General features: G+C 23.3%; 5 protein-coding genes across 5 annotated transcripts; all 5 read left to right on the forward strand.

The window, feature by feature from the left end:
- Positions 1–1118: 1118 nt before the first annotated feature.
- On the forward strand, positions 1119–4567 carry PY17X_1306400 (DNA primase small subunit, putative; the record flags this gene model as incomplete). The annotated part of the gene is made up of 16 exons (XM_022956997.1): positions 1119–1182; positions 1391–1441; positions 1576–1691; positions 1883–2020; positions 2105–2187; positions 2306–2414; positions 2567–2641; positions 2763–2824; positions 2984–3093; positions 3234–3334; positions 3482–3618; positions 3749–3801; positions 3903–3971; positions 4094–4135; positions 4235–4333; positions 4536–4567. 16 exons carry the CDS (start codon positions 1119–1121, stop codon positions 4565–4567), a joined length of 1341 nt encoding a protein of 446 aa, XP_022813486.1.
- A 5653-nt stretch (positions 4568–10220) lies between these two features.
- PY17X_1306500 (OST-HTH associated domain protein, putative) lies at positions 10221–14060 on the forward strand (the record flags this gene model as incomplete). Its single annotated transcript, XM_022956998.1, has 4 exons — positions 10221–11229; positions 11740–12060; positions 13040–13215; positions 13512–14060. The coding sequence occupies 4 exons, from the start codon at positions 10221–10223 to the stop codon at positions 14058–14060; spliced, it is 2055 nt and encodes a 684-aa protein (XP_022813487.1).
- Positions 14061–15737: 1677 nt separating this feature from the next.
- Positions 15738–16325, forward strand: PY17X_1306600 (thioredoxin peroxidase, putative; the record flags this gene model as incomplete). The annotated part of the gene is made up of 1 exon (XM_719016.1): positions 15738–16325. The coding sequence occupies one exon, from the start codon at positions 15738–15740 to the stop codon at positions 16323–16325; it is 588 nt and encodes a 195-aa protein (XP_724109.1).
- Positions 16326–17665: 1340 nt separating this feature from the next.
- Positions 17666–18724, forward strand: PY17X_1306700 (uncharacterized protein; the record flags this gene model as incomplete). Its single annotated transcript, XM_719015.2, has 2 exons — positions 17666–18130; positions 18353–18724. 2 exons carry the CDS (start codon positions 17666–17668, stop codon positions 18722–18724), a joined length of 837 nt encoding a protein of 278 aa, XP_724108.2.
- Positions 18725–20258: 1534 nt separating this feature from the next.
- Positions 20259–27859, forward strand: PY17X_1306800 (DEAD/DEAH box helicase, putative; the record flags this gene model as incomplete). The annotated part of the gene is made up of 5 exons (XM_022956999.1): positions 20259–24405; positions 24508–27226; positions 27390–27485; positions 27605–27683; positions 27833–27859. 5 exons carry the CDS (start codon positions 20259–20261, stop codon positions 27857–27859), a joined length of 7068 nt encoding a protein of 2355 aa, XP_022813488.1.
- Positions 27860–27948: the final 89 nt, after the last annotated feature.

Raw genomic sequence — 27948 nt, forward strand, 5'->3', positions numbered from 1 at the left:
AATACAAATGCAAGCTGTGTCACAATCATATATTTTATTCGTGTCATTGCGCCCTATATAAAATCCTCTATTTTTGGATGATATATTTTAAATTCATTCAAATTAATACATTTCATAACAATATAAACAATATTTCTTTGTATTAATATATTTGTAAACAAAAAGATGCACTTCATTTCTTGTGGGAAATAGTCTATGCTACCTTTTTAATCCCATCATTTAAAATTCAAAAATAAAAATACTATTCATGATAATAAAATCATAAAATATACATAATTCAATGACATATTTGTTATAGGTTTACTTCAATTTCTCCATACTATTTCTTTGATCAATTTTAGGAGAAAAAAAAAATATTTGTCGTTATATTGCTTACGTAAAATTGCATATTGTATATCTTCTTTATTTTGTCATTACTTTATTATTATTTTTGTATTAGTTGAATTATATATTATTAATTTTTTATTTGATTATTGCATTTTTTATTTTTTGATTTCTTCATTACTAGGTCTCAATGCATTTAAAAAATGTATACACATATATTATTATGTGTGTAATGCCTCATATTCGTAATCTGCACATCTTAATTTTCTAATACATATCACAAAGGCATATTATTTAAATTATGCAAAAATTAGCAATTATATTATTACTTTAAACTATTTTAATACTTATAAACTCTTAAAATAAGAACATTAAAATATTAGAAAAATAAAATACAATGAAAAATGCTTGTATGTGTATATTACATACTAATTTATAATTAAAAAAAGCCATAAAATTTTTTTTTTTATTTATACTTACGAATAATATTTATTATGGAATCATAATTAAATTATAAAAGTTAATGTATTGCAAAGAAATAATTTGTTCGGAAAAATTTTGTATAAACCCTTGCTTCATTCGAAAAATACAGAAATTTGCATAGCTTTCCATTGATTCTTATTATTTGTGTAATTATATCAATCCACATTATTATATATATATGTGCTCTTATATATATTTGTATAAATCTCAATGACTTGCAAAAGCCAAATTATTTGATAAAGAATAATATCTCCCTTTTCTTACATAATTTTTCTCTAATTTGGAGAAAATAAAAGAAAATCACCTTTAAAATGGAAATTTTACAAGAAATAAAAGATTCCACAGTTAACGAAACGGATCTAATATTTTATTACAGTTAGTAAAATATAATACACCATTTATATAAAAATTATGCGATTGAATATGATAAATCCAAATGATAACCCAATGTATAAATAAATATTGTGTTTCTTTCCTTTACCCTATATCACATAAAATAAAACATTATCTTCATATGTCTATATTTTTTGTTGTTTATCCATTTATTTATTATTTTTTTTCTTTCGGGTGTTAAAATTAACAGGAAACTTATGTCCTATTAACGATTTGTGTAATTGGCTAAACTACAAGAATGGTAACAAAATAAACGAAAACACAAAATAAAAAAAACATACATATTAACTTGATCATATAAATTCATATGTAAAAAATTGCTTCAACACCTTAATACGTATTATAATTTTTAATATATTTTATTTTTGAACAAAGACAACAATGGAAAATATACTCGACTAAACGATCCGAATTTTTTTTCAAAAAGAGAATTTTCTTTTACTTGTAAAAAAGGTGATCAAGGGAAAGACGAAATATATATGAGATGGCTGGTAAAAAAGCAAAATAATATAAAATTATTCCTTTCCTTTTTAAGTTTTATTTGATTCAAAATCGCTGCATCATATACATTAAAAAATTGTTTATTATCTATAGTTTGACCTCAATATATTTCTCGTTTATTCTTTAATTCCAAGCTATACTTGCTCTAAATTTTATAAACTCTTATTTCATTATTTTGTAGTCATTCAACAGCGCCAATGAATTTAAAGATAAACTGCTTTCAAATTTCGTCCCAATTAAATTCGATATAGGAGCAGTATATAATTACCCTGTTTCCCAAAAAGATCAGAAAGGAGATTCATTTCGTCCTATTCAAAAGGTAAAATACGTCAGTATTTTTTATTTTTATTTATATTTATTTTTACTACATTTCTTATTTTTTATTATTATTATTTTAACATAGGAATTAATATTCGATATTGATATGAACGATTATGATGATATAAGAACATGTTGTTCAGATAAAAAAGTTTGCAAACTCTGCTGGTATGCACACATAAATATAAGTATATGTCAGCATCTTATTCGATCTGTCTATTAATATTAGTTAATAGTATACCATCTTTTATTTTATTAACATTTTTATATATTATGAATTATATAGGAAGTTTCTAACTATAGCAATAGTTTTATTAGATACATCCCTAAGAGAAGATTTTGCTTTTCAAAATATATTATGGGTTTATTCAGGAAGAAGAGGAATACATTGCTGGGTATATAGATACTTTTATCATATTAAAAATATATATATATATATATATATATATATATATATAACAAAATTATATCACCCTACATATGCTGCACACGCATATGTCTATGCGCATTTTATTGTTTTAAATTATTTTATTATTTGTTTCCTTAGGTTTGTGATGAATCATGCAGACACTACACAACTGATGCCAGGGCAGCCCTTGCAGATTATTTAAACATATTATCAGTAATAAGAAATGCACAAATATAATTTTACTATGATATAATATTGTAGTAAACCTAGCGTTTCCCTCGTTTGAATGCGATATCAATTGTATATATAATCATTTTTAATTTCTTTTAAACAGGGGTCAGACACTAAAAAAAAAAAGGTCTCTATATGGGGGAAAGAAAAATACCCAATGTTTGAGTAACATAAAAAAATAATAAAAAATAGCATTTCATAATCAAATAGTGTAAAATTTATTTATATATGTAAATGTATAAATAATCATGAAACTAATTATATAGAATACGATAATATATAGTTCTGCGAGAAAAAAAATTAAATAAAAATCACCATTTTTAGGCGAGCATTTGATATTTGCTATAAATATTTTGACGTACTTTTGGAAGAACAAGATTTTTTCAAAAAAGGCTCTCCTCATGTTCAAAAAATATTTGACTATTTGCCTTACAGTAATAATGAACCTACATATATTTCTATGTTTGGAAAATATGATTTATCTCATTCTATTTATATATCAATATAACTGCATGTCTATATATACACTTCATTATATTCATATATTTTTTTACATTGTTTGAAAACTTTACAGCGTCTGGAAAAAATGCAGATCCCGTGAAAAGCGCGAGAGTTAATGAATTCAAGGAATTTGTTGATAATAACAATTTTAATTCTAAGCAATTATTCGAAAAGGTAATTATCAGCTCTTAATTTTAGAGAATCAATTCAGAAATAATATTTATATGGATCTTTGTAAAATGCATATAACACGTGTGAAAAGGAAAAATACACACTTTTCACATAAAATATTTCCATGCCATATTTTATTCCTTTTTATAGTTAAGTACAATTTATGGATTTTCAGTTCCCATAAATTATTTTAAAAAAAAAGAAGCAAATCAAAACCCTGTAATTCCATCATACATAAAAGAAATAGTCTTTCATTTTACATACCCAAGACTTGATATAAATGTCAGGTAATTGGTTCTTCCTTATTCGTAACAATGCATATAATAATTAACGTTCCTTCATATTAAATTTAATATATTTTATCGATACCGTACCAATATTTCTTATATATATGTAATATAAATAACCACTTTTTAGCAAGGAAATTAATCACTTATTGAAAAGCCCATTTTGTATTCATAATGGAACAGGTTATCTACTCAAAAGGATATTAAATATATTATTTTTTTTAAAATATACATAAGTGCATTCAATACCTAATAATTTACTGTCTACCTCTTTTTTATAATAGGGAGAGTATGTGTTCCTATAGATATAAAACAAATTGACAAATTTAACCCCCAATTAGTGCCAACATTAAGTAGGTTCATTACTATTATTGTAATAGTAGTAGCAATATCAATAGAAATAATCTTCATTTAAATAAGTTTGATTTCTAATACATTCTTTATTTGTACATATATTTTATCCTAATCATTGCAGAGTTGCTTCGAGAGCAGTTTGATGATCCACAAAATTCACATAGTATATTTAAAAATATTAAAACTTATAAATGACAAATATTATGTTTGCTTCTTTACAACATAATACATTATTATTTTTTATCCTTTATTATATTTTTAGTTGATACAGAATATAGGACATCTTTGAAATCCTATGTAGATTATTTTCGCCATAACTTTGTTGAAAATATATTGTTATCATGCGTTGAAAAAAGAAAAAGTAAAAATAATATATTATCATACACAAACATATATAATGTGCATTAGTGTGCACATTATATGAATAATTTCATATACTAAAAAACATATTTTTGAATATTTTTTAATTAATATATAACGTAACGAATATGCATATAACGATAATAATAATAATAATAATAACAAAATATATGTATGTATTTTTTCTTTCCGTTTTACAACAGGAATGAGCGAAGGCCCCAAATTTGTCAATTAATGAGTGCATTAAAAAATTTAATAAAAATAATAAATAATTTTATGTATTTTGTGCTTATATTTTATATCTTATAAAATAATTAATTTATTATCTTTTTTAAAAACCCATATCAAATTTTATAACTATTTTAATGGTAATATATATTGTTTTAATATTAATGTAATTGCCCATAAAATATCCTTTTATTTATTTACCGCCTTTATTATTTTTTATTACTATATATTTTTTGTTTTCTTTTATAAACCGTCAAGCTCGATAAATCATTTTATAAAATATTATTAAACCTATTCTATATCATTTAAAAATAAAAAATATATAATATAAACTTCTAATATTTTCCAGTAGTTGAAAAACATGGGGTTTGGCTAAGAAGTAAACGCTAATTTAACAATGGACATGTTTGTTATCTTAATGTTTAGAAAATATACAAACTGGGAAAGGTATTATTACTAGGTGTTTTCTGATTTATTAGTGATCATATGAAATATATTTAGCTATACATAATTGTTCAACAGTTGTAAAAATTGTGTTGCCTTTAAAATATTATTAATTCGGGAATATATTTTGCAGTGCACATGCTTCTGCATTGAAACAAATTAAATTAAAAGTAAAAATAAAAATAAAACAAAAACAAAAATAATAAATTTATACATAATATTAAACAAATATCAACAACCATATATACATTAACATAAATATGTAAAAATCAATGATAAATTGTTTCTTTATCTATTCCATATAAAATTATTTTATCATCTTTATAATTAAATATCATATTAATAAATATTATCAAACGAAATGATTTATATACATATATTAATTCGGAAGTGTTTTTTTATTCATGTTATCAAAATGGGGAAAAAAAATTATTTATTTGTCCCATAATTTCGAGGTAAAATTAAAATTGTAATATTCCAAATAGAATCAAAATTTAGTAATTCTGAAATTATTGGTTATTTTTTATTAATTATTTAAAAAATAAATATATTTCACCATTAAACCAAAACATAATATTCCTAAAATTACCTTTATCTCTTGATATATTTGAAATAAAATAAGAAACTATAAAATTGTATTTATTCATATTTTTACAAAATAATATTATTTGTAATTATCATTTTTAAAATTCAACAAATTAGTATCTAAGCCATTAATTCACACATTTTTTGTCAGTTATTTATATCTATCTTTTTATTAAATGCATGTATAAATATTTATATGTAAACATATATAAATTTAGAAAAAGAATCTGCTTATATATTATCTTTTTTCATTCGCCTCAAAATATAAAATCAATACCAAGTTCAAAATAACCCAAAAAATACGAAAAAAAAAATCCCCAAACCACAAAATTCGCTTTTTCTTTTTTATTTTGGTTATGTAAATATTGGGTTTTTCATTTTTTTTAATTTTATCATTATTATCCCATATTCTCATAAATTTTTCTTTCGTTATTTTTCGATTTTTCTATTTAAGGTTTCATTTAAATTAATTTAATCCAACATTTTATTTTCTACATTCAAATATGTTTTATATCACTGATTAAATAATTATAAATTTTCTTCCTTTTAAAATTTCATTTTTAATTTAAATTAAATTTGAATAATGTTATTTTAATTAAGAATAATTAACGGGTAAATGCACATGGTGCACAAATAAGTACGTAAATAAATAACCCTTAAATTATATTTCGCCGTATGAAAATATATGCTCATTTTATGATTAGTGCTCTTCTATTTCGTTCAAAAATATGTTATTTTATTTATTGGCGCTAATGTAATGTGCGCACCATCAAAAATCTCCTCAAAAGTTTAAATAATCACATGAGAACTAATTAGACAAATACTAACCCATCATACTAAAACTGATAAGAAATAGACAGTTTTATTCATTTAATTGCAAATAGTTTTGTAAATAAAATAAATAAATTATAAATATAATCCAGAATAATCAAAGATGCTTCATATAAAGCCAAGCAAATGATAAAATGTGGGTAATTTTAACGTCTAGTAGGCTATATAGTCACTTTTCTTCATAATATGAGAATTTTCGATACTTCATTACAAAACCATAAATTTTATCACTTTTCGTTGAATTATTCTTATTTTTTAATCAATCTAGGCCACAACAACAAACGTCTATAATGTCTATGTAATTGTAGTGTATTGAGCTTGATAGATATATTATTTAATGAATCCATGTCAATAAATATTAATTTCCCATCCAATAACGGCACCATCGGATCAATCCGAGGTTTGGGGTGCATATATATTTGAATTTCTCGTACCGAGACTACAGTCTTATATCGTTTTCAGCTCAAATTGGTGGCGTTTATTTATTATTTATTCATTAGGTAACTGCACCATTCAAATCAAATGATAACCACCTATGTCCCATTATGATTCTATTCCCTAATATGTAATAATGCTTTATATTAAACAAATGGATTTACCCAAATAAAAACATAACTTTCGGTTGTATTTATGATTTTATAACTATAAAACAATCAATTGATCATTAACTAATAACATGGCATTTAACTATCGATTAACTCCTTTTTCCTTGATATATGCTTTCCATCCTTTATGCCTTCCTTGATATATGCGCTCCCTGATATATGCGCTCCCTGATATATGCACTCCTTGATATATGCGCTCCTTGATATATACGCTCCTTGATATATGCGTTCCTTGATGTATGCGTTCCTTGATATACGCTTTCCTTGATGTATGCGTTCCTTGATATATGCGCTCCTTGATATATGCGCTCCTTGATATATACGCTCCTTGATATATGCGTTCCTTGATGTATGCGTTCCTTGATGTATGCGTTCCTTGATATACGCTTTCCTTGATGTATGCGTTCCTTGATATATGGTTTCCTTGTTATATGCTCTCCATCATTTATGCCTTCCTTGATACATGCTTTCCATCCCTTATGATTTCCTTGATATATCCTTTCCATCATTTATTATTTCCTTGATATATCCTTTCCATCATTTATTATTTCCTTGATATATCCTTTCCATCATTTATGATTTCCATCCTTTATGGTTTCCTTGATATATCCTTTCCATCATTTATACTTTCCATCCTTTATGGTTTCCTTGATATATCCTTTCCATCATTTATACTTTCCATCATTTATACTTTCCATCATTTATACTTTCCATCATTTATACTTTCCATCATTTATACTTTCCATCATTTATACTTTCCATCATTTATACTTTCCATCATTTATACTTTCCATCATTTATACTTTCCATCATTTATACTTTCCATCATTTATACTTTCCATCATTTATACTTTCCATCCCTTATGATTTCCATCATTTATGGTTTCCTTGATATATCCTTTCCATCATTTATACTTTCCATCATTTATACTTTCCATCATTTATACTTTCCATCATTTATACTTTCCATCATTTATACTTTCCATCATTTATACTTTCCATCATTTATACTTTCCATCATTTATACTTTCCATCATTTATGGTTTCCTTGATATATCCTTTCCATCATTTATGGTTTCCTTGATATATCCTTTCCATCATTTATACTTTCCATCATTTATACTTTCCATCATTTATGGTTTCCTTGATATATCCTTTCCATCATTTATACTTTCCATCATTTATACTTTCCATCATTTATGGTTTCCTTGATATATCCTTTCCATCATTTATACTTTCCATCATTTATACTTTCCATCATTTATACTTTCCATCATTTATGGTTTCCTTGATATATCCTTTCCATCATTTATACTTTCCATCATTTATACTTTCCATCATTTATACTTTCCATCATTTATACTTTCCATCATTTATACTTTCCATCATTTATACTTTCCATCATTTATACTTTCCATCATTTATACTTTCCATCATTTATACTTTCCATCATTTATACTTTCCATCATTTATGGTTTCCTTGATATATCCTTTCCATCATTTATACTTTCCATCATTTATACTTTCCATCATTTATACTTTCCATCATTTATGATTTCCTTGATATATCCTTTCCATCCTTTATGATTTCCTTTCTTTAGTTTTCCTTTCGATATTTTTTCCTTTCATTTTATTTTCCTTTCTTTAGTTTTCCTTTCTTTATCTTTTCCTTTCATTTTATTTTCCTTTCTTTACTTTTCCTTTTTTTATATTTTCCTTTCATTTTATTTTCCTTTCTTTATCTTTCCCTTTCATTTTATTTTCCTTTCTTTATCTTTTCCTTCCTTTACTTTTACTTTCATTATGCTTTCATTTCGATAGTTTTACTTTCATTATGCTTTCCTTTATTTAGTTTTCCTTTCATTTTCTTTTCCTTTCTTTATCTTTTCCTTTCATTTTCTTTTCCTTTCATTTTATTTTCCTTCCTTTACTTTTTCCATCCTTTATGATTTCCTTTCGATATTTTTTCTATCCTTTATATTTTACTTTCATTATGATTTCCTTTCTTTAGTTTTCCATTCTTTATATTTTCCTTTTTTTACTTTTCCTTTCTTTATCCTTTGCTTTCATTTTCTTTTCCTTTCTTTATCTTTTCCTTCCTTTATGATTTCCTTTCATTATGCTTTCCTTTAATTTTCTTTTCCTTTCTTGATCTTTTCCTTTCATTTTCTTTTCCATCCTTTACTTTTCTTTTCATTTTCTTTTCCTTTCTTTGTCTTTCCATCCTTTACTTTTCCCTTTCTTTACTTTTTCATCTTTTCTTATGTATTTTATAGTTACTTTGTGTTATTTTTATTTAAATGATTACACTTCTTAAAGCATTCAATAATAATCATTAATAGAAAGCGTAAATCTATAAATATCCTTTAATCTATATATAATTGAACTATCTCATATGGAAACACATGATAACTCCATTGGCTCCTGAGATTTGATTCATTGTTTTTCCATTTTTGAATTCATATAAAAGGGATGTAATATAAATATGTCGTATTATTTTAGAACAACGTTATACATATAAATATATTATAAAATACACAATAGAATATATACGTAAAGTTATATTTTTCTAATCATAAATCTTTTTCATTAATATTATTTAAATTTATAAGGTAAGTATAATAAATATTTAATGCACTGTTTTATATTTTGCGAATGTCTGTACTTATATGCTCGTTATCAATAATATAATTTATATATTTCAATAATACACTTTATATATACAATATGACTTTTACGCTCAAACAAGTTTATTTCTTCATTCGTACTTTACACTATTTGTTTATAAAAGCTTCAAATAATTAATTATCTATATACATTGTAATATTGACTTGTTGATCTATCATTAATCGGATTATTGTCCTTACATGAATAATAGTAGTACACCTATTTGTCTTTTTTTAATTTTTTATGTACAAAAAATTATGCACTCTTAAGTCTGAATTTATTTTCAGATTATACTTCTCACTTTGCATATTTTATTCTATAAAGCATTCTCTATTAAAGGTACATTGATACACTATATATTAATATCATGTATAAATGCCAAAGCTTATATTGTACGTATATATGTGCACATATATTTTTTGAAAATATTATATTTAAGTACTCGATTTAAATTTAAAAAATCGAGTACGATTTATTACTCCCTACTAATAATATTAAGATTTTAAGATACATATTTACATATATATAATGAATAACGATAAATATACTTGTGAGTACGGTCATGTGGACAAAAATTATACTGAAACGCGAAGGAAAGATGCATATGATAATTATAATTATGGTATGTGTCCTACCTCGCTTGGAAATATTCCTGAAGATATATTTCTGAATAATCCATTAAAGGGAATATGTGATTATAATAATTCTAACTATACAAATTATAGTAATCCGAATATATCAGAAAGGTTTACTTATAATCCTAATTCCTATATCCAATATAATGATATCTTTAAAAAAAACAATACAGGGGAATCTATGAAAATACGATCCCGTCAAAATAAAGAAAAATTGTATTATGTAAGAAATGAAAATGAAATAGAACACGATGAACAAAATTGTATAAGAAATAACATGTTCGAAATAAATAATACCTTATGTAAAACATATCAAAAAAATGATTTTATGAAAATAAATCCAAATATAAAAAGAGGATTAAAAAAAAAACCTAATATAAATGAGAAATATAATAAAATTAAAAAAGATGTACTTCTCACAAGTGATCTATATTTAAAAAGCTTTCATAAATATTATCCATGCAATTGCTTAAATGTTTATAAAGAAATATATAAGAATACAAAATATGAAATTTCTGATTTAAAACAAGTACACACTGATTTAATTTATTTAATATTAAAATATTTATATTACGAAAGAATATTACCTGAGGCTAATGAAATTAAAAGAAAAATTAACAAATATTTTCCTGATTGCGCTGTTTTAAATAATAACTTTATAAATATATGTAGAGAAGACCCATATAAAAAATTTGAAATATATCGATCCAATGCTTATGAAAAAGATCTAAAAAAAGGGAAAATAATTTATAAAAAGCCATTTAACAATGAAAACATCTGCATATATTTAAGAGGTGTTCCACGAGATTTTTTTATTAACCCTAATGATGATAATGAAAATATTTCTTTGTATATACCATTAATCTTTATTCACATAATTGATAGATTTAGGATTCAATCAAGTAAGAATTAATAATAGTATATACCTTTAAATATACATATATTATGCACAAATGTATGCTTACCTATTTTGGTTTTAGTATGTTTATATTACATATATAAGATATATGGCTCACAAAAAGTTATTCTTAAAACAAGTCCTATCAAAAAAATATGTATATTTTTATTTATAATATGTAGTACCATTACTTTTTTCCTTTCATGCATAATACTTAAATATGTACATTGATAAATTAGTATTTTGCCAAATCAAACAAAATACATTCTTTATGATGAAATACACATACTATTATGCATATTTTAAATTTGTATATTCGCTTACCATCTAGATATATGTATTTCTTCCTCAATATTATCCTTCATGGTGTTTGAATGCTCTTTATATTATATTTTTGTATATACACAGTACATTTGTGGTCTTAAATGTGCATATATCCATTTACTGTTTATGGATATTCTACGATAATATGTATTTTACTATATTAAAATCTATTTAATGTCATGTTATATAGGCGATAATAATCACAAGGGAGGGAGATATATTTTAGCTGAAACACTAAAGCATACAGGTCCTTATATTTTTAGAACGATGAAGTTAGGAAGAATAATTCACATACTACAAAAATGTATTGATCTAAATATTTTATCATATTTCAACAATAATATAATACCAATATTTACATCAATGTCTATTTCAAAAACGTATATTTCAAAAATGCATGTAAATCAAACGCCAGCATTAAAAAATCACAAAGAGCAATCAATAAATTTAATCAAAAATAGAATAAAGTCTTTATTATATAGTTATTCAGAGGATAAATCCAAAACAAAAGGTTATACATCATATAGTACGTATTTTATATGCAAGTAGTTAATGAAATTATAAATCAAACACATTTTATATGAAAGTAGTTAATGAAATTATAAATCAAACACATTTTATATGCAAGTAGTTAATGAAATTATAAATCAAACACATTTTATATGCAAGTAGTTAATGAAATTATAAAGCAAACTCATTTTATATGAAAGTAGTTAATGAAATTATAAAGCAAACTCATTTTATATGCTAGTTAATGAAATTATAAATCAAACTCATTTTATATGCAAGTAGTTAATGAAATTATAAAGCAAACTCATTTTATATGCTAGTTAATGAAATTATAAAGCAAACTCATTTTATATGAAAGTAGCTAATGAAATTATAAAGCAAACTCATTTTATATGCTAGTTAATGAAATTATAAATCAAACTCATTTTATATGCAAGTAGTTAATGAAATTATAAAGCAAACTCATTTTATATGAAAGTAGCTAATGAAATTATAAAGCAAACACATTTTATATAATGAAGTTTTGAATTCTATATACTTTAAAATAAAATTGTAGTTTTAACCAAACAAAAATTGAGTTTTAACCAAACAAAAATTGAGTTTTAATAAAAATAAAATTGTAGTTTTAATAAATATAAAATTGTAGTTTTAATCAAAATAAATTTAAAAAATGTAGTATGAAAGTATGTGGGATAAGAAATTCAATAAATTTATTGAATTTACAAACTATTTCCCACGGCAAACATTCATATTCTATTAATAAATATAATAGTAGTAATATTTGTAAATATATAAGATAAATGTATAATAACAATGATTATAATAATGTATACAAAACAAATGAAATTTTAATTATAAAAAATATCATATTAATATGTTTAATATTTTTTAAAATCCCTATATTCAATTTATAAATAAAATATTCGTAAAAATAAATAAAACAAACATGTTATATTTATTTTTTATTTTATTTATATTAGGGTTTTCTCTTAGTAGGCTTCCATTAATATATAAAAATGTGTATAAGGAAAATATAAATATTGACCAAATAGGATATTCAAAATTAACTGAATTTATAAATAATGAAATGAGCGATATTTGCTTTATTTCAACACAGCATAAATTTCAGTGTATATTACTTCCAGTTATGGAGGATGTTAGTTAAAAAAATAAATAAATATATACAATATACTATATACATATATGTGCATATATATATATATATATTATATATATATACATATATATATATATTGTGCATATATATATATATATATATATATTATATATACATATATATATTATATATATAATTATATATATAATATATATATATGTATATATTATATAGTATAATAAATAAAATAAATATATGATATGTGCATTAAATAAAATAGCTCTGCATATATGGCATATATATATATCTCTCATCTCTTTTTAAATTATTTATAGGAACAAAAACATAGGGATAAAAATTCAAAGTTAAAAAAAGAAATTGAAATAAAAAAATCACTAGATTATATTAAAAAATACCAATGGGAGAGGTGCATTACATTTTTGCATACATTGCACTGCTTAAAAAGCAAGCATACTAATTTTGAGCTGGAATATAGCATACCTAGTAATAATAGTATAGACGAATTAATAAATGACCCTTTTTTTTGTGATAATATAAACCTTGTTAGTAAGGAAAGTACACCACCGCTACTACTACCGCTGAATGTCTTTAATTTGCCATCGTCTTATGATATGTATAATTCATATTTTAAATCAAATTCGTATTATAGTAAGGATGAAAATGATGATGCTTCGGCTATTCAATTTTTAGATACCTCACAAAATAAATTTGATATCATATGTGATTTTCAAAAATATGAAAATACAAACATATCTATTGAAGAGCCAATAAATATAAATAGCATGTATGTACACTCACCATCATCTTACGACGTTTTTAATTCTTTATTTAATGATAATACAGTAAATCACTGTGCAGAATAAAATTAAAGTAGCCAACTATTAAATGACCATGTGTAATATATTTTTTTACCTTGTAAAATTAATATAAAAAAATGCTCATATCCAAACCATAGACAACTATATATATACTATAGTATTCCTAGCATATTTCGCCTATAAAAAATACACTAGAAATAGTACTTAACTAGATTAATAGCATATTATATTTTAATTTATTAACGAAAAATAAAACAAGTGTAAATTATTTATTATTCCTATATTTATATATATACATAAGGGGTGTACCGTTTAAGTGTACGTACACTAGTTTTGAGCACATTATATTGCAAATTTAATTTTTAATAATTTAAGTACTCATAATTATCGCCAATATAACTATGATAAAACATAAATAAGTACACTTATATGGATATTACAATTTCGTATCATTATTTTTAATTTAATACAAATTTTAAGCAGTATTTTTCGCATTTATAATCCTGATGATCAGTTAATTCCCTTTTTTCCCCCCACTTATATATGTGTACAAATTATAAAATAAATAAAACGCATATTTTATATGCTCTAAAAATAACATATAACTATATAGATCTTAATAAATATATAATAGATCGTTTAAAATTATATAAAAAAATATTTTATTGTATTAGTAACCTTTTGTGTGAATAAATGCATAACCAATTGTAATAATTTCGAAATAACAAACATTTTTTTAAATTTATTTACTTATTTATTTTATTCTACATTTAAATTAGCGACTTGGTTTATTGAAATCGAATAAAATATACACATTCATGTTTGGTGACCCTCAAATTGTTTTATTTATTCATTTTATTTATTATATAATTTTATATGTATATTTTTATTCATTTGATTGAAACATGCATAAAGGCATATCAATATTTTCCCTAAACACATAAATGTTTTAAGACTAATATAATAAATATTTATATAAAGTAAAATTAACCCAATATATTATTTGGATTAAGGATAACAATTTGTGATATTTCGAAAAAGTTGATATATCATTAGTGAAGTAATGAACTCACGCTTATAAGCAAATTTAATCACCTTCAAATATGTTTCATATATGTGTAAGTTCTTTGACATATACCTCATAATTATTAAAATAATTTGATACATACACATCTTATAATAAATAAAAAATTGACGATTATGATGCATTATTTGTAATCTTACTAGCCTTATTGAGCATCATTTTATTGCAACCTTTGTAAAAAAAATAAAATAATTTTTCCTCTTCCGATATAATGATATATATATATATAGAAACCATACATATAAAACAAGTGTATGTATAATAGCAATTTTGATGCGATAAAAGTCAAAATAACTATGTTTTTTTTTATTCTTATAATCATTTTATAAGCACATATATACAAATTTCTACTTTTCGGGATGCATTTATAAATAATTAAAGAATTTCGGATATACTATTGTAATTTTATTTTATATAATTTTTCCAAAATACTGAATGTTTTTATATTTTTTACTAAATTATTTAACAAAATCCTTTATTTAATTAAATAAAAAAATATTATTTTATATAATATCCCACAAATATTACATAATAAAAACAATTAAGTATATTTTTTTCTTAACACTTTCCCATTTAAGCAATTCGCTAAAATTATATTAATATATAATAAATTTTTCTTACTTACCAAACTTTAAAAAATGCCATCAATTGTAGGAAATCAAGCCCCATCTTTTAAAGCCGAAGCTGTTTTCGGTGATAATACCTTTGGAGAAGTTAGTTTATCTGACTTTATTGGAAAGAAATATGTTTTATTATATTTTTACCCATTAGATTTTACTTTTGTTTGCCCATCTGAAATTATAGCTTTAGATAAAGCTCTTGACTCATTTAAAGAAAGAAATGTAGAATTGTTGGGATGTAGTGTAGATAGTAAATTTACACATTTAGCATGGAAAAAAACACCATTGTCACAAGGAGGTATTGGAAATATTAAACATACTTTGATATCCGATATTTCAAAAAGTATAGCAAGAAGTTACGATGTTTTATTTAACGAAAGTGTAGCATTAAGAGCTTTTGTTCTTATAGATAAACAAGGAGTTGTTCAACATCTTCTTGTTAATAATTTAGCATTAGGAAGATCAGTTGATGAAATTTTAAGACTAATTGATGCTTTACAACACCATGAAAAATATGGAGATGTATGTCCAGCTAATTGGCAAAAAGGAAAGGAATCCATGAAACCATCGGAAGAAGGAGTTGCAAAATATTTATCGAATTTATAAAAGAACAAAAATCAAATAAAAACGGTTTAATATTTAATCCAAAAATAAAGATATATCCGCATTCACATAAATGTTTGTACATGTAATCCTATTTTTCATACATTCAATATTATAACCGCGTGAATGTTAATTATACTGTGTTATGATATTCTTGTGTATTTTTATTATATATGCATATATTTGTAACGTTGAATGTTTTATTTTTAAAACGGCAGTATGAAATTAAAATAAGAAAACTTAGAAATAACAATAATAAAAACAATAATAATTAAGAAAGAACGAACAAATAAAAATTGTATAAACCATGAGTATAATGAATTAATTTATTTTCCATACTATACTCATGTCGAAATTGAATGATCTTAACATGTTACACAAAAAATTATTATAAGAACTTAAATTATTTGCAGATATTTCTATAAATGCATATGTATTCAACTTAGTTACAATTCAAGGATCATCACATAATATATGCCATATTTTTCTCATATGTAAATCCTTGAATTGATATGAATTTCCATAAAAAATTTAGTGTTATTGGCGTAAAAATGTGCAATACATTTCTTTATCATTACTTGTGTTTCTTTATTTTAAAGGATAGTATATATTTTTATGCCTAAGATATTATTATAACACTCGGAAATAAGCAATTAGCTTTACAAAGCTCAATGGTCTCATTAACACATTATCTTATATTTAAAAATTGTATATACATCGGAAACAATATATAATTAAATAAATAGTAAAATATAAAAAATAATTTATTTAAAGAGAATAAAACCACGATGATTTTCGGAAAATTATTCAAAAAATGCTATTTTAATAATACAAAGTAATGAACTATATATAGTATACTCATGCTTACACATTGTTCAAAGATATAAGCAAATAAGTCCCCCAAAATTGTAATGCATATAGAATCGTTCATACTAAATATAACAATATATTTTTTTAATTTTCTTGAATTATATATTATATTAAGAATTTTTTTAGTATGATAAAATAAATTCCAAGGTTTACATTACTCCCTTTTCAAAATAAAATAAAAATAATGCGGTGATAAATTATAAAATATCTTTAATCACATAAATATAATAATTAATAATAATAATAATAAAGAGTAAAACCGATTCAATGACAATAATAATAGTAATGAGTAAATAATTGAATAAATCTTATAACAATAACAAAGTAAATAACTAAACCATATATTCAACACTTTATATTTTAGTTTATTATTTAGTAAATATATTTCTTTAAAATAATTCTTATTCGATTATTTAGTATATATATATTTTTTTTAAATACTTTTTATTTGATTATTTAATTTTTTTGGCAATATGTGTATGAATATATGGAAAATTATATATATTGTTTTAATTATAAACTCTTTATTTGTGGTAAATGTAAATTGTGAGTCCAATGATCAAAACGATGGCACTACCAGCAACAAAAAAAATACGGGATGTTGCGGTGGTACTAATAAACCACTACCATCCGTAAACAAACCGCTAAAGAGTTGTTGCAGCGATAAACAATCGGGAGATGATGAATGTAAACCAATATTAGATCTCAATCACATAGGGAGTAAAGGAAAAAACAAAATTCCATTTATTTACAAATGCTGTATAAATCATGATATATATGAAAGTATAATTAATGAGCACTTTAGTGAAGAAAATCAAAGCAATACAACCGGTGGTCCAGAAAAATTGAATATGATGATGGGTAATTTATCTATGCCTATGTCATTTCAGAATACTACCCATACTATTATTTTATTCAAATTTTGGGAAACTACCACTGTAAGAACAAAATCGTATATTAAACATAAATAAATATATATATGTATATAACTATGCAAGCTTTATGCTTATTCATAAAATATTTTTGCACATATATGCGCTTATTTACTGAATATTATAGCGATAAATATCTATTAATAAAAAATAACAATGTTACACACCTATTTGTACTTATGTTTATATATACACATCCATATTTTTTTATATTTAATAAAAATGTAGGTTCCATTTTATTTCTTATCTCTGATATTATGCTTTATATTTGGAATACTTTCAGTTGTGTTCAAAGTTTTGAGACTATATATAGAAATGGTGTTGCCCACAACAAATAATATGAATATATTCACCAGCGCAATTCTATTTAAAAATAACACGATTAGAATGATTTTATCTTTTATCATATATAGTTGGGATTATTTATTAATGCTAATTGTAATGACATTTAATGTTGGATTATTTTTCGCTGTAATTTTGGGTTTATCATTTGGATACTTTTTAATGGGAGGCAAATTTGTGACATGCACTAATACTTCACAGTGTGATATAGATACTCATAAAGAGCTTTATGGGGATCCAGCTTGTTGTGGATGTTAATATTTTAACTACAACACATTTATATATAACCCAAGAGGAACAAGATATTATTATATATACTTATATTCCACAACATAGACTCTTTTTCATATTAATACTATATCTAAGCTGTACATTTTTAATACATACCCCGTTTTAACTCCCGAAATTATATTTATATTATAAAAATTAGCTAACATTAGCTAAAAAAATTATATGTGAAGCTGAAAATTTTTCTTTAAGATGCTTGTTTTGTTATATTTTAAATGATAAATATAAGTTTATTAATTCTATGTTTTATTTTTTTATCTTTTATTGTTTTTAAAATTAGGTCAAACATTATTACACTCCATTTTTTATATAGTTCGATTACACTTTACCATATATTAGGAACCTACCGTATTACCATTCCTTTTCTTTAAAAAATATAACTTACAAGTGTAAATATATGTATCCTATCATTATTATTCGTATTAATACGTCTTTAAAATGATATGTATATAAATACTCCGCTCTTTAAAATTTTGAATGAAACCATATCTTTAAATAGGAGAATAATATATAGCAACTTCTATATAATATGCACTAATCTTTATAGGTTATAAAAATTAGAAATGTATTATATTAAAAAAAAAAATTATAATTTTACAAATTTATTTTATTTTTATTTCTTTATATTTTCATTTTTTCTATTTTTTACATTTCAGCTCTTCAATTAATCATATAATTTTTTTGGGGGGGGAAGATGCTTTTCATCTATGATCAATTTGGCTACACTTTATTGTCACTTCATATTACTATTATATTTTTTGTATCTTATTTTAACACTATTTAAATATTTATACAAATTGTACATCCTTATACGATTTATGTTTTATTTTTTATAAGAATAATAACCCAATATGGGAATTTATATTATTGATTTTTATGCGATATATTTTATTGTCAAAAAAAACATCAAAAAAATTGGGAATATTTTATACGATTGCTATAGTAACATTTATATAACGAAAAAAAAATTATTATAAATTTACTGTATTTGTATTAATATCATATTCTCAACATATATATATATATTGGGTGTATCAGCAAACACAAATATTGCTATTAACAAGATGAATGCATAACTGCAATCATTCCACATTGATCATCGAAACTGTATGTACAGATCATACAATAAATCTCCAAAACATTATATATATTCAAACATACAGTTAAAAAAATAATGAAATAATTACATAGATGATTGTGTGAGAAATGAAATCATAATATTTTTCAGTATATAGAAAATTATATTTGTCAAATTTGTAACTATTTGTTTTTGTAACATTTTTTATGAATAAATATTTGTGAAAACCAATAAGCGCGTGAGCACATATGCCTATTCAATTGCGAACTTAAGCATGTAGGCAAAAAAATTAAATATCGTCTTATTTAATAACCCAAGTTACAAATATCATCAGATAAGTATTCAATTATATTAATATATAGATATACAAATGCTAGGTATACTATCAAATAAATATATTGGATATAAACAAAAATACATGAAGCCATGAAAAACAGAATAAATAGCAAAATAAAAGAAAACACATACCAAGAATATATCAACAAATGTGACACATATGATATCTATGAAATAGTGAATTATATTAAATCTAACACATTTTTTAGAAAATACACTGACTCAAATAATATTCAAGAGGATGAAGCAGCAAAATATAAAGTCAACTATCATCTAATTGATGATACGGTGAAAACAAAAATAGATGAGTTATTTAAAAAGGAAAAAACATATTTAAAAAAACATGCAGAAAATGAAAATTCAAAAAATGGAAAAACAAATCCAGATGAAATAAAAGTTAGTGAAAAAAAAGAAAAAGGGTTAATATATTTGTATAATGCTTGTGACAATATTTTTAAAAATCAAGACAATATAAATGGAAAAGATAAATTTATAATTATAAATAATGAGAACAGCATGAAAAAAATAAGTGAAAACAATATAAATGAATTACTAGTCGAAATCGTATATACAATATTTACTAAAAATGAAACATTGGAAAATAGTATGCTCACTTTATTAGGAGAAAGTAATGTAGATCTTATAATTAATATAATTAAAAATAAAGATGAAATAAAAAAAGACATAAAACTGTTAAGTAAACAAGTAGATATTAAAGAAAATACATTAGGAGCTAATTTTTTTATAACCAATACAACAACAAAAAATACTAAAAATAATAAAAATATATTAACTAATAAAGAAAACATTGAAAATATCATAGAATATTTTATAAACAATTTTGAGGATAATTATTTAGATAACGTTAAAAAGATTTATTTACCTAATGAAGAAAATCAATTAGAAGAAATAAATGTTCCCCAAAATACCACTTACTCATATTCAAATAACATGACAAAAGTAAAAATTAATAGATTGCCAAATATGATTTTTGATCAAAATGAATTAGTATCTGTTAATGCTTTACCATTTTGGGGAAAATATATTTTTAACTTTCAATACTTTAATTATGTTCAATCAAAAGTTTTTAATGCTGCATTTAAAAACAATAAAAATTTATTAGTATCTGCACCGACGGGATGTGGTAAGACAAATATAGCTTTACTTGTTATATTACAACAACTGATTTTGCACTCAGAAAAACACGGTATTAACCTGAACAAAATTGCTAATATGCATTTGGCTAAAAATGGATTGTCTTCTGGGGGTAATGGATATATAGAAAAACATGGTACCACTTCTGGAAGGCTAAAAACAATAGAAACAGAAAATAGCGAAAATATAGAAATAGAGGAACCAAAAAACAAATTGGAGGTGGAAGATATCGATGTTAAAGAAAAAAATAACGATGAAATATACGAAATAGATAATGATATTAACAAATTCGAGGTTGCAGAATCATCTTATGACGATGATAACAAAAGTGATGTATCTAGTATGCCAAAAGGGGGCGAAAATGTGATTAATTCAAATGATTTTAAAATTGTTTATATTGCCCCAATGAAATCATTAGTATATGAAATAACAACAAATTTTAGAGAAAAATTAAAAATATTTAATTTGAATGTTTGTGAATACACAAAAGAACATAGTCTTACCTCTAAAGAGTTAGAACTTGTTCATATAATTGTTACTGTACCAGAAAAATTAGATATACTTCTGCGAAATAGCAGTTATTCATCTACAGTTTCCGATGAATCGTTAATAAAATCTATAAAATGTATAATCCTTGATGAAGTTCATTTATTAAATACAGATCGTGGTGATGTAATTGAAACAATTGTTGCACGATTTTTACGATATTCAGAAACGTCACAATCTATGAAAAGAATAATGGCAATGTCAGCTACTTTACCAAATTATAAAGATGTTAGTGATTTTTTAAAAGTAGAAAGAGATATGTGCTTTTATTTTAATGAAAAATATAGATCTATACAATTAGATAAAACACTATATGGTATACATGAAACAAATATGAATAAATTAAATCTAGCAAAAAACTTATGTGCATATAATGAAATTATAAATAGTTTAAAAAATGATAAACAATGTATAATATTTGTTTGCTCAAGAAATGACACTAATAAAACAATTGAATTTTTAATTGATCATGCAATAAAAAACGACGAGATCGATTATTTTACAAATAATTTATACACAGATTATGATGTAAATAAAAGAATAAAAAAATCTAATAATATATATATTAAAAAATTCTATGAATATGGTTGCGCAGTACATCATGCTGGTATGTCTAGATATGATAAGATACTAGTAGAAAATTTATTTAAAAAAAAAACTTTCAACGTTTTATGCTGTACTTCTACACTTGCGTGGGGAGTTAATTTGCCTGTCCACACTGTTATTATAAAAGGGACTAATTTCTTTTCATCTGAAAGTGGCAAAATGGAAGATTTAGACATATTAGATATTAATCAAATTTTTGGTAGATGTGGAAGACCACAATATGAAAGCCATGGACATGCTATTTTAATAACAGAAAGAACAAAATTATATAAATATATTAAACTATTAACAAATAATACAATTATTGAATCAAACTTTTTAAAAAATATTGAAAATCATCTAAATGCTGAAATAAGTATGGGAACAACCAAAAATGCACAAGATGGAATTAAATGGCTAGAATATACCTATCTATACATTCGTATGAAAAAAAACCCTTTTTTATATGACACAGATATAAAAAATGATAGAGAATTATACGAAAAACGTAAAAACATAATTATAAAAGCAATCAGTAATTTAAGCGAAAATAAACTTGTAAGAAGAAGTTTAACCAATGATTTTATCGGAACTTTTTATGGGCATATAGCTGCTAAATATTATGTAGATTATAAAACTATAGGAATATTTGCATCACATATTGAAAATAATAATTATGCAGAAATAATTGATGTTATAAGTAAAGCAAAGGAGTTCGAAAATATACAAATTCGAAATGAAGATATGAATGATTTTATATATTATAAAAATAAATGTGATATTAAAGAAAATTATGATGAAAGTAAATCTATGACAGTACGTATATTAATAGAAATGTATTTGAGAAGAATACAAATAAATAATTTTTCTCTAGTTTGTGAAATTAATTACATAGTACAAAATATAATTAGAATATTATATGCTTATTATGAAATATGTTTAAATGTTTTAAAAAACATATCACATCTAATTATAAATACACATAATTTGATTCTGTCCATTACAAGAAGGTTGCCAATGGATTGTGGACTCTTCAGACACTTTTGTTACAAAAATGAGTTAATGGATAAAAAGTACGTTCATACAAGCAATCAAAATGAAAATAAATATAATAAAAATAGAGGGAATAACATGAAATTCAAAAATCAAAAAGATTCCAACTTTAACAATGATGATCAAAAAGAAGAAAAACAATATTTTATCGATTCTAATTTAAACCCAATCGATATTAATGATAATGAAGAAGATATCTATGGTGAAAATGTACGATACCGAAAAAACCAAAACTATACAGTATACTTAAAAGAAGCGGCAGTAAATATATTAGAAAAAAAAAATTTATCTTATGAAACTATTGCAAATTTAAGTAAAAGTGAATTGTTCTTTTTCTTACGAAATGAAGTATACACCAAACAAATATTATATTATCGAAATATAATACCAAATTTATACATTGATGGATATATTCAGCCAATTACTCAAACAATTATGAAAATTAACTTAAATGTTCAATTACAAAATACAATATGGTCAGATCAGTGGAATAGTACTAAAGAAGATTTTCATATATTTTTATTAAATACATTAAATAATGATATTTTATATTTTCAAAAATTTACTATACATAAAAAAGATAGAAAAAAAATTCATGATATTTCATTTGAATTTCCAATAACTAATATAATGCCTTCACAAATTACTGTCCAATTTTTATCTATGAATTGGTGTAATCTATCATTTGTTCATATATTTAACACAAATAATTTATTTATAAATCAAAAAATAAATGTATTTTCGGAAATTTTGCCTATTGTACCTTTGTCAACTGAAGTTATGAATATTCCTAACTACATTAAGTTCTTTTCCTTTAAATATTTCAACCCCATACAAACACAAATTTTCCACGCCGCTTTTCACACTGATGAAAATATATTACTTGGAGCTCCGACTGGTAAGAAGAAATAGAAAAATATAAGTGACCATATTTTTTGGGTTATCTTTGTGTCATTTTTAATTTGTTTTCACTCTCTCATTATTTTACCTTTTTTCCCAGGTAGTGGAAAAACTGTCATAGGAGAATTATGCATTTTAAGAAATCTACTAAATTATGAAGATCAGAGATCGGTATATATATGTCCAATGAAAGCGATTGTAAACGAAAGATGTATTGCTTGGAAAAATAAATTTAAAACATTGTTCAATAAGAATGTAATTGAATTGACAGGAGATAAAAACGAACACAAAGATAATATAAAAAACAGCCATATAATAATATGCACTCCTGAAAAATTAGATGTCATATCTCGAAATTGGAAAAATAAAAATATTATAAAAAATATTAATTTAATAATATTTGACGAAATACATTTGTTAGGGCAAGAAAACAGAGGGGGAGTTATTGAAATTTTAGTAAATCGATTCAAAAACATGCAACATTATTTAAATAAAAAAATAAGATTAGTTGGATTAACAACTGTTATAACAAGTGTTGATGATTTGATTTTATGGTTAGATGTAAAAGAAAATTATCTTTTTAATTTCCCATCCTCTTGTAGAATAGTCCCATGTAAAACACACATTTTAGGGTTCAATCAAAACGCATACTGTCCTAGAATGTCGGTAATGAACAAAGACGTATTTGATTCTATTAACCAATATGCACAAACTAAAAATGTTTTAATATTTGTTTCCTCACGAAGACAAACAAGACTTACTGCTTATGATATAATTTCTCTAAACTTAAGTAGCCATAATTTTAATTTTCTCCATCTTGAAAATTTATTAAATGATAAAAATCATATTAAATTTTTGTTAAATAAAACTAAGAAAATGAATGAAAAAAAGAATTCTTTAAATACAAATAGTCTTACTTCTTATATTGCTAATGCAACTGGTCTAAAAAATGAAAAAATGGTAGAATATGATAACGATTCTGATCAATTTGACTACAATTGTTTGTTTAATAAAAATTTATCTGAACAAGAACAAATTCATGTACAAAATTTAATATTTCAAAATTATTTAAATATAATAGAAAACGAGCATTTAAAGGACTTATTAAAATATGGCATAGGTATTCATCATGCCGGTTTAAATGAAAGTGATAAAAATATTGTAGAATATTTTTTTCTAAATAAAATAATACAAATTTTAATATGTACCTCGACTTTGGCATGGGGAATAAATTTACCTGCATATCTAGTTATAATAAAAGGTAATGAATTTTATGATCCCAAAACAAAAAAATATAAAGATATATCTTATACAGACTTATTACAAATGATTGGAAGAGCGGGAAGACCTCAATTTGATAATGAAGCTTTAGCTATTTTATTAGTTCATGAAAAAAGAAAAAATGCCATTAAAAACTTTTTATATCATCCAATGAATATTGAATCGAATATTATGGAAAATATAAATGAGCATATAAATGCAGAAATATGCTCAAAAGTTATACAAAACAAGGAAGATATGCTTACATACATAACAAAATCATACTATTTTAAAAGACTTTTTTCTAACCCTTCTTACTACATAAAAGATGTTCAATATATTCAACTCTTTGAAAATAACCGATTATCAAACCAAGCAAAAAAAGCCATATATGACCATATAAATAAAATCATAGAAAATACAATCGAATTCTTACAAAAAAATAAATGTATAGAAGCAGTACAAGAAGATTATATTCAACATTATTATTCTACCCCCTTAGGATATATAGCATGCATATATTACACAAAATGTGAAACTGCTTATTTCTTTTATAAAACAATAGAACAAAGTATTACTCCAGATGCAAATATGTATAAAGATCACACAATACAAACAATTCCCATTGTTCAGGATCAAAATACATCTGAGACGACGAAAGCAGATATAGAAAATGGCGAAAATTGTAAAGAGGAAATAATTGACCAAGAAGAAAAAAATGAACAAAATCCTGATGATAACAATAATATTATAAAATCTAATATATCGTCTCCATCAAAAAAAAAATTAGACTTTTATGCATTGCTTGAACTTATTGCACAAGCAAAAGAATTTGATGATATCCCATTAAGACATAATGAAGATAAATATAATGTAAAACTTAGAAATCAAATACCACTAGATATTGATATGAATATGCCAAATGTTAAAACATATCTTTTACTTCTTTCACGTTTTTATGAATGTACATATGAAACTGTTGATTATCATATCGACCTAAAATTAGTATTAGACCAACTAGCTAGAGTTATAAATAGTTATATCGATATATCTTTACTATTCCATAATTATACTTATATTAAAACGTTAATTTTAATTTTCCAATGTGTTAATCAAAAAATTAAACCATATACAAATGACCTATATACTATTAAAGGCATTACCGATAGTCAAATAAATAAACTAAAAGATTTACAAATCAAACATATTAAGGATTTAATCAAATTTGATAAAAACTTCTTATACTCACTAAACATATTTGATACATCGCAAATAAATTATATTCTTAATATACCGAATTTAACCACAAACATCAAATTATACCAAAAAAATGACAATACGGATACTCTTGTAGATGCTAATATTGGCATAGAATCAAATAAAATTAACAATTTTGCAAATATAAAACTTGGAAAATATTCCAAAAATGAAAATAAATACCACTTCAAAATAAGATATTATGAAAAAAATGAAATATTGATAAAAGTTTTTTTTAACATTTTAAGCAAAATATTTAAAGAATCAAATACAAATTCAACCATGGTTTCAAATGCTCAATGGTATGCCCTTTTTATTTCTTCGAATTCATATATACTTATTTTATCCTATGAATTGTGATCGTTTTTTTCAATTACTTCCATAATATATCATTCTTTTATATTAATACTTTTCTTTGCTAATTCTCACTATTACAATTTTATTTATTTTTTTACACTTCGACAGGTATGCTATACTTCACGATTTGTCACAAAATCAAGCAGTATCCATCAAACGATTTACCTTATCCTCGTCAAAAAAAATGTCTACTGTTTCATTTACGTAAGAAATAAACGCACCATAAATAGTACACTATATATTTATATGAAATATAGAGTTATTTCAAATTATTATCGTTTATTATTCCCATATTATCTTTTTTTTGTTTAAACATTATATAGACTCGAGGATATTGAAATCGGAAATTATAATTTCATAATTTATGTTCACAGTGATACGTATTATGGACTCGATTACGAGGTAGTTTAAACAATTAAAAATAAATACAAAAATCAATAAATTTCCCATTCTTATATATTTATTGCGTATATTAGATAAAAATAATATCATTTAAAAGTATTTAATATACATCTCTCTCTCTATATATATATTTAACATTCCATTTATAGGTATATTTAGATATCCAAGTTGAATAAATTGGAAAATACTATAATTTTGACATTTTCTAGTATATATATGGGCATGCCCATTTTGCTTACCTCCTTTTTATTATTTTATGTACGAT

The sequence above is a fragment of the Plasmodium yoelii genome (genome assembly GCF_900002385.2).
Source record: "Plasmodium yoelii strain 17X genome assembly, chromosome: 13".
In the NCBI taxonomy this organism is placed as follows: Eukaryota; Apicomplexa; class Aconoidasida; order Haemosporida; family Plasmodiidae; genus Plasmodium; species Plasmodium yoelii.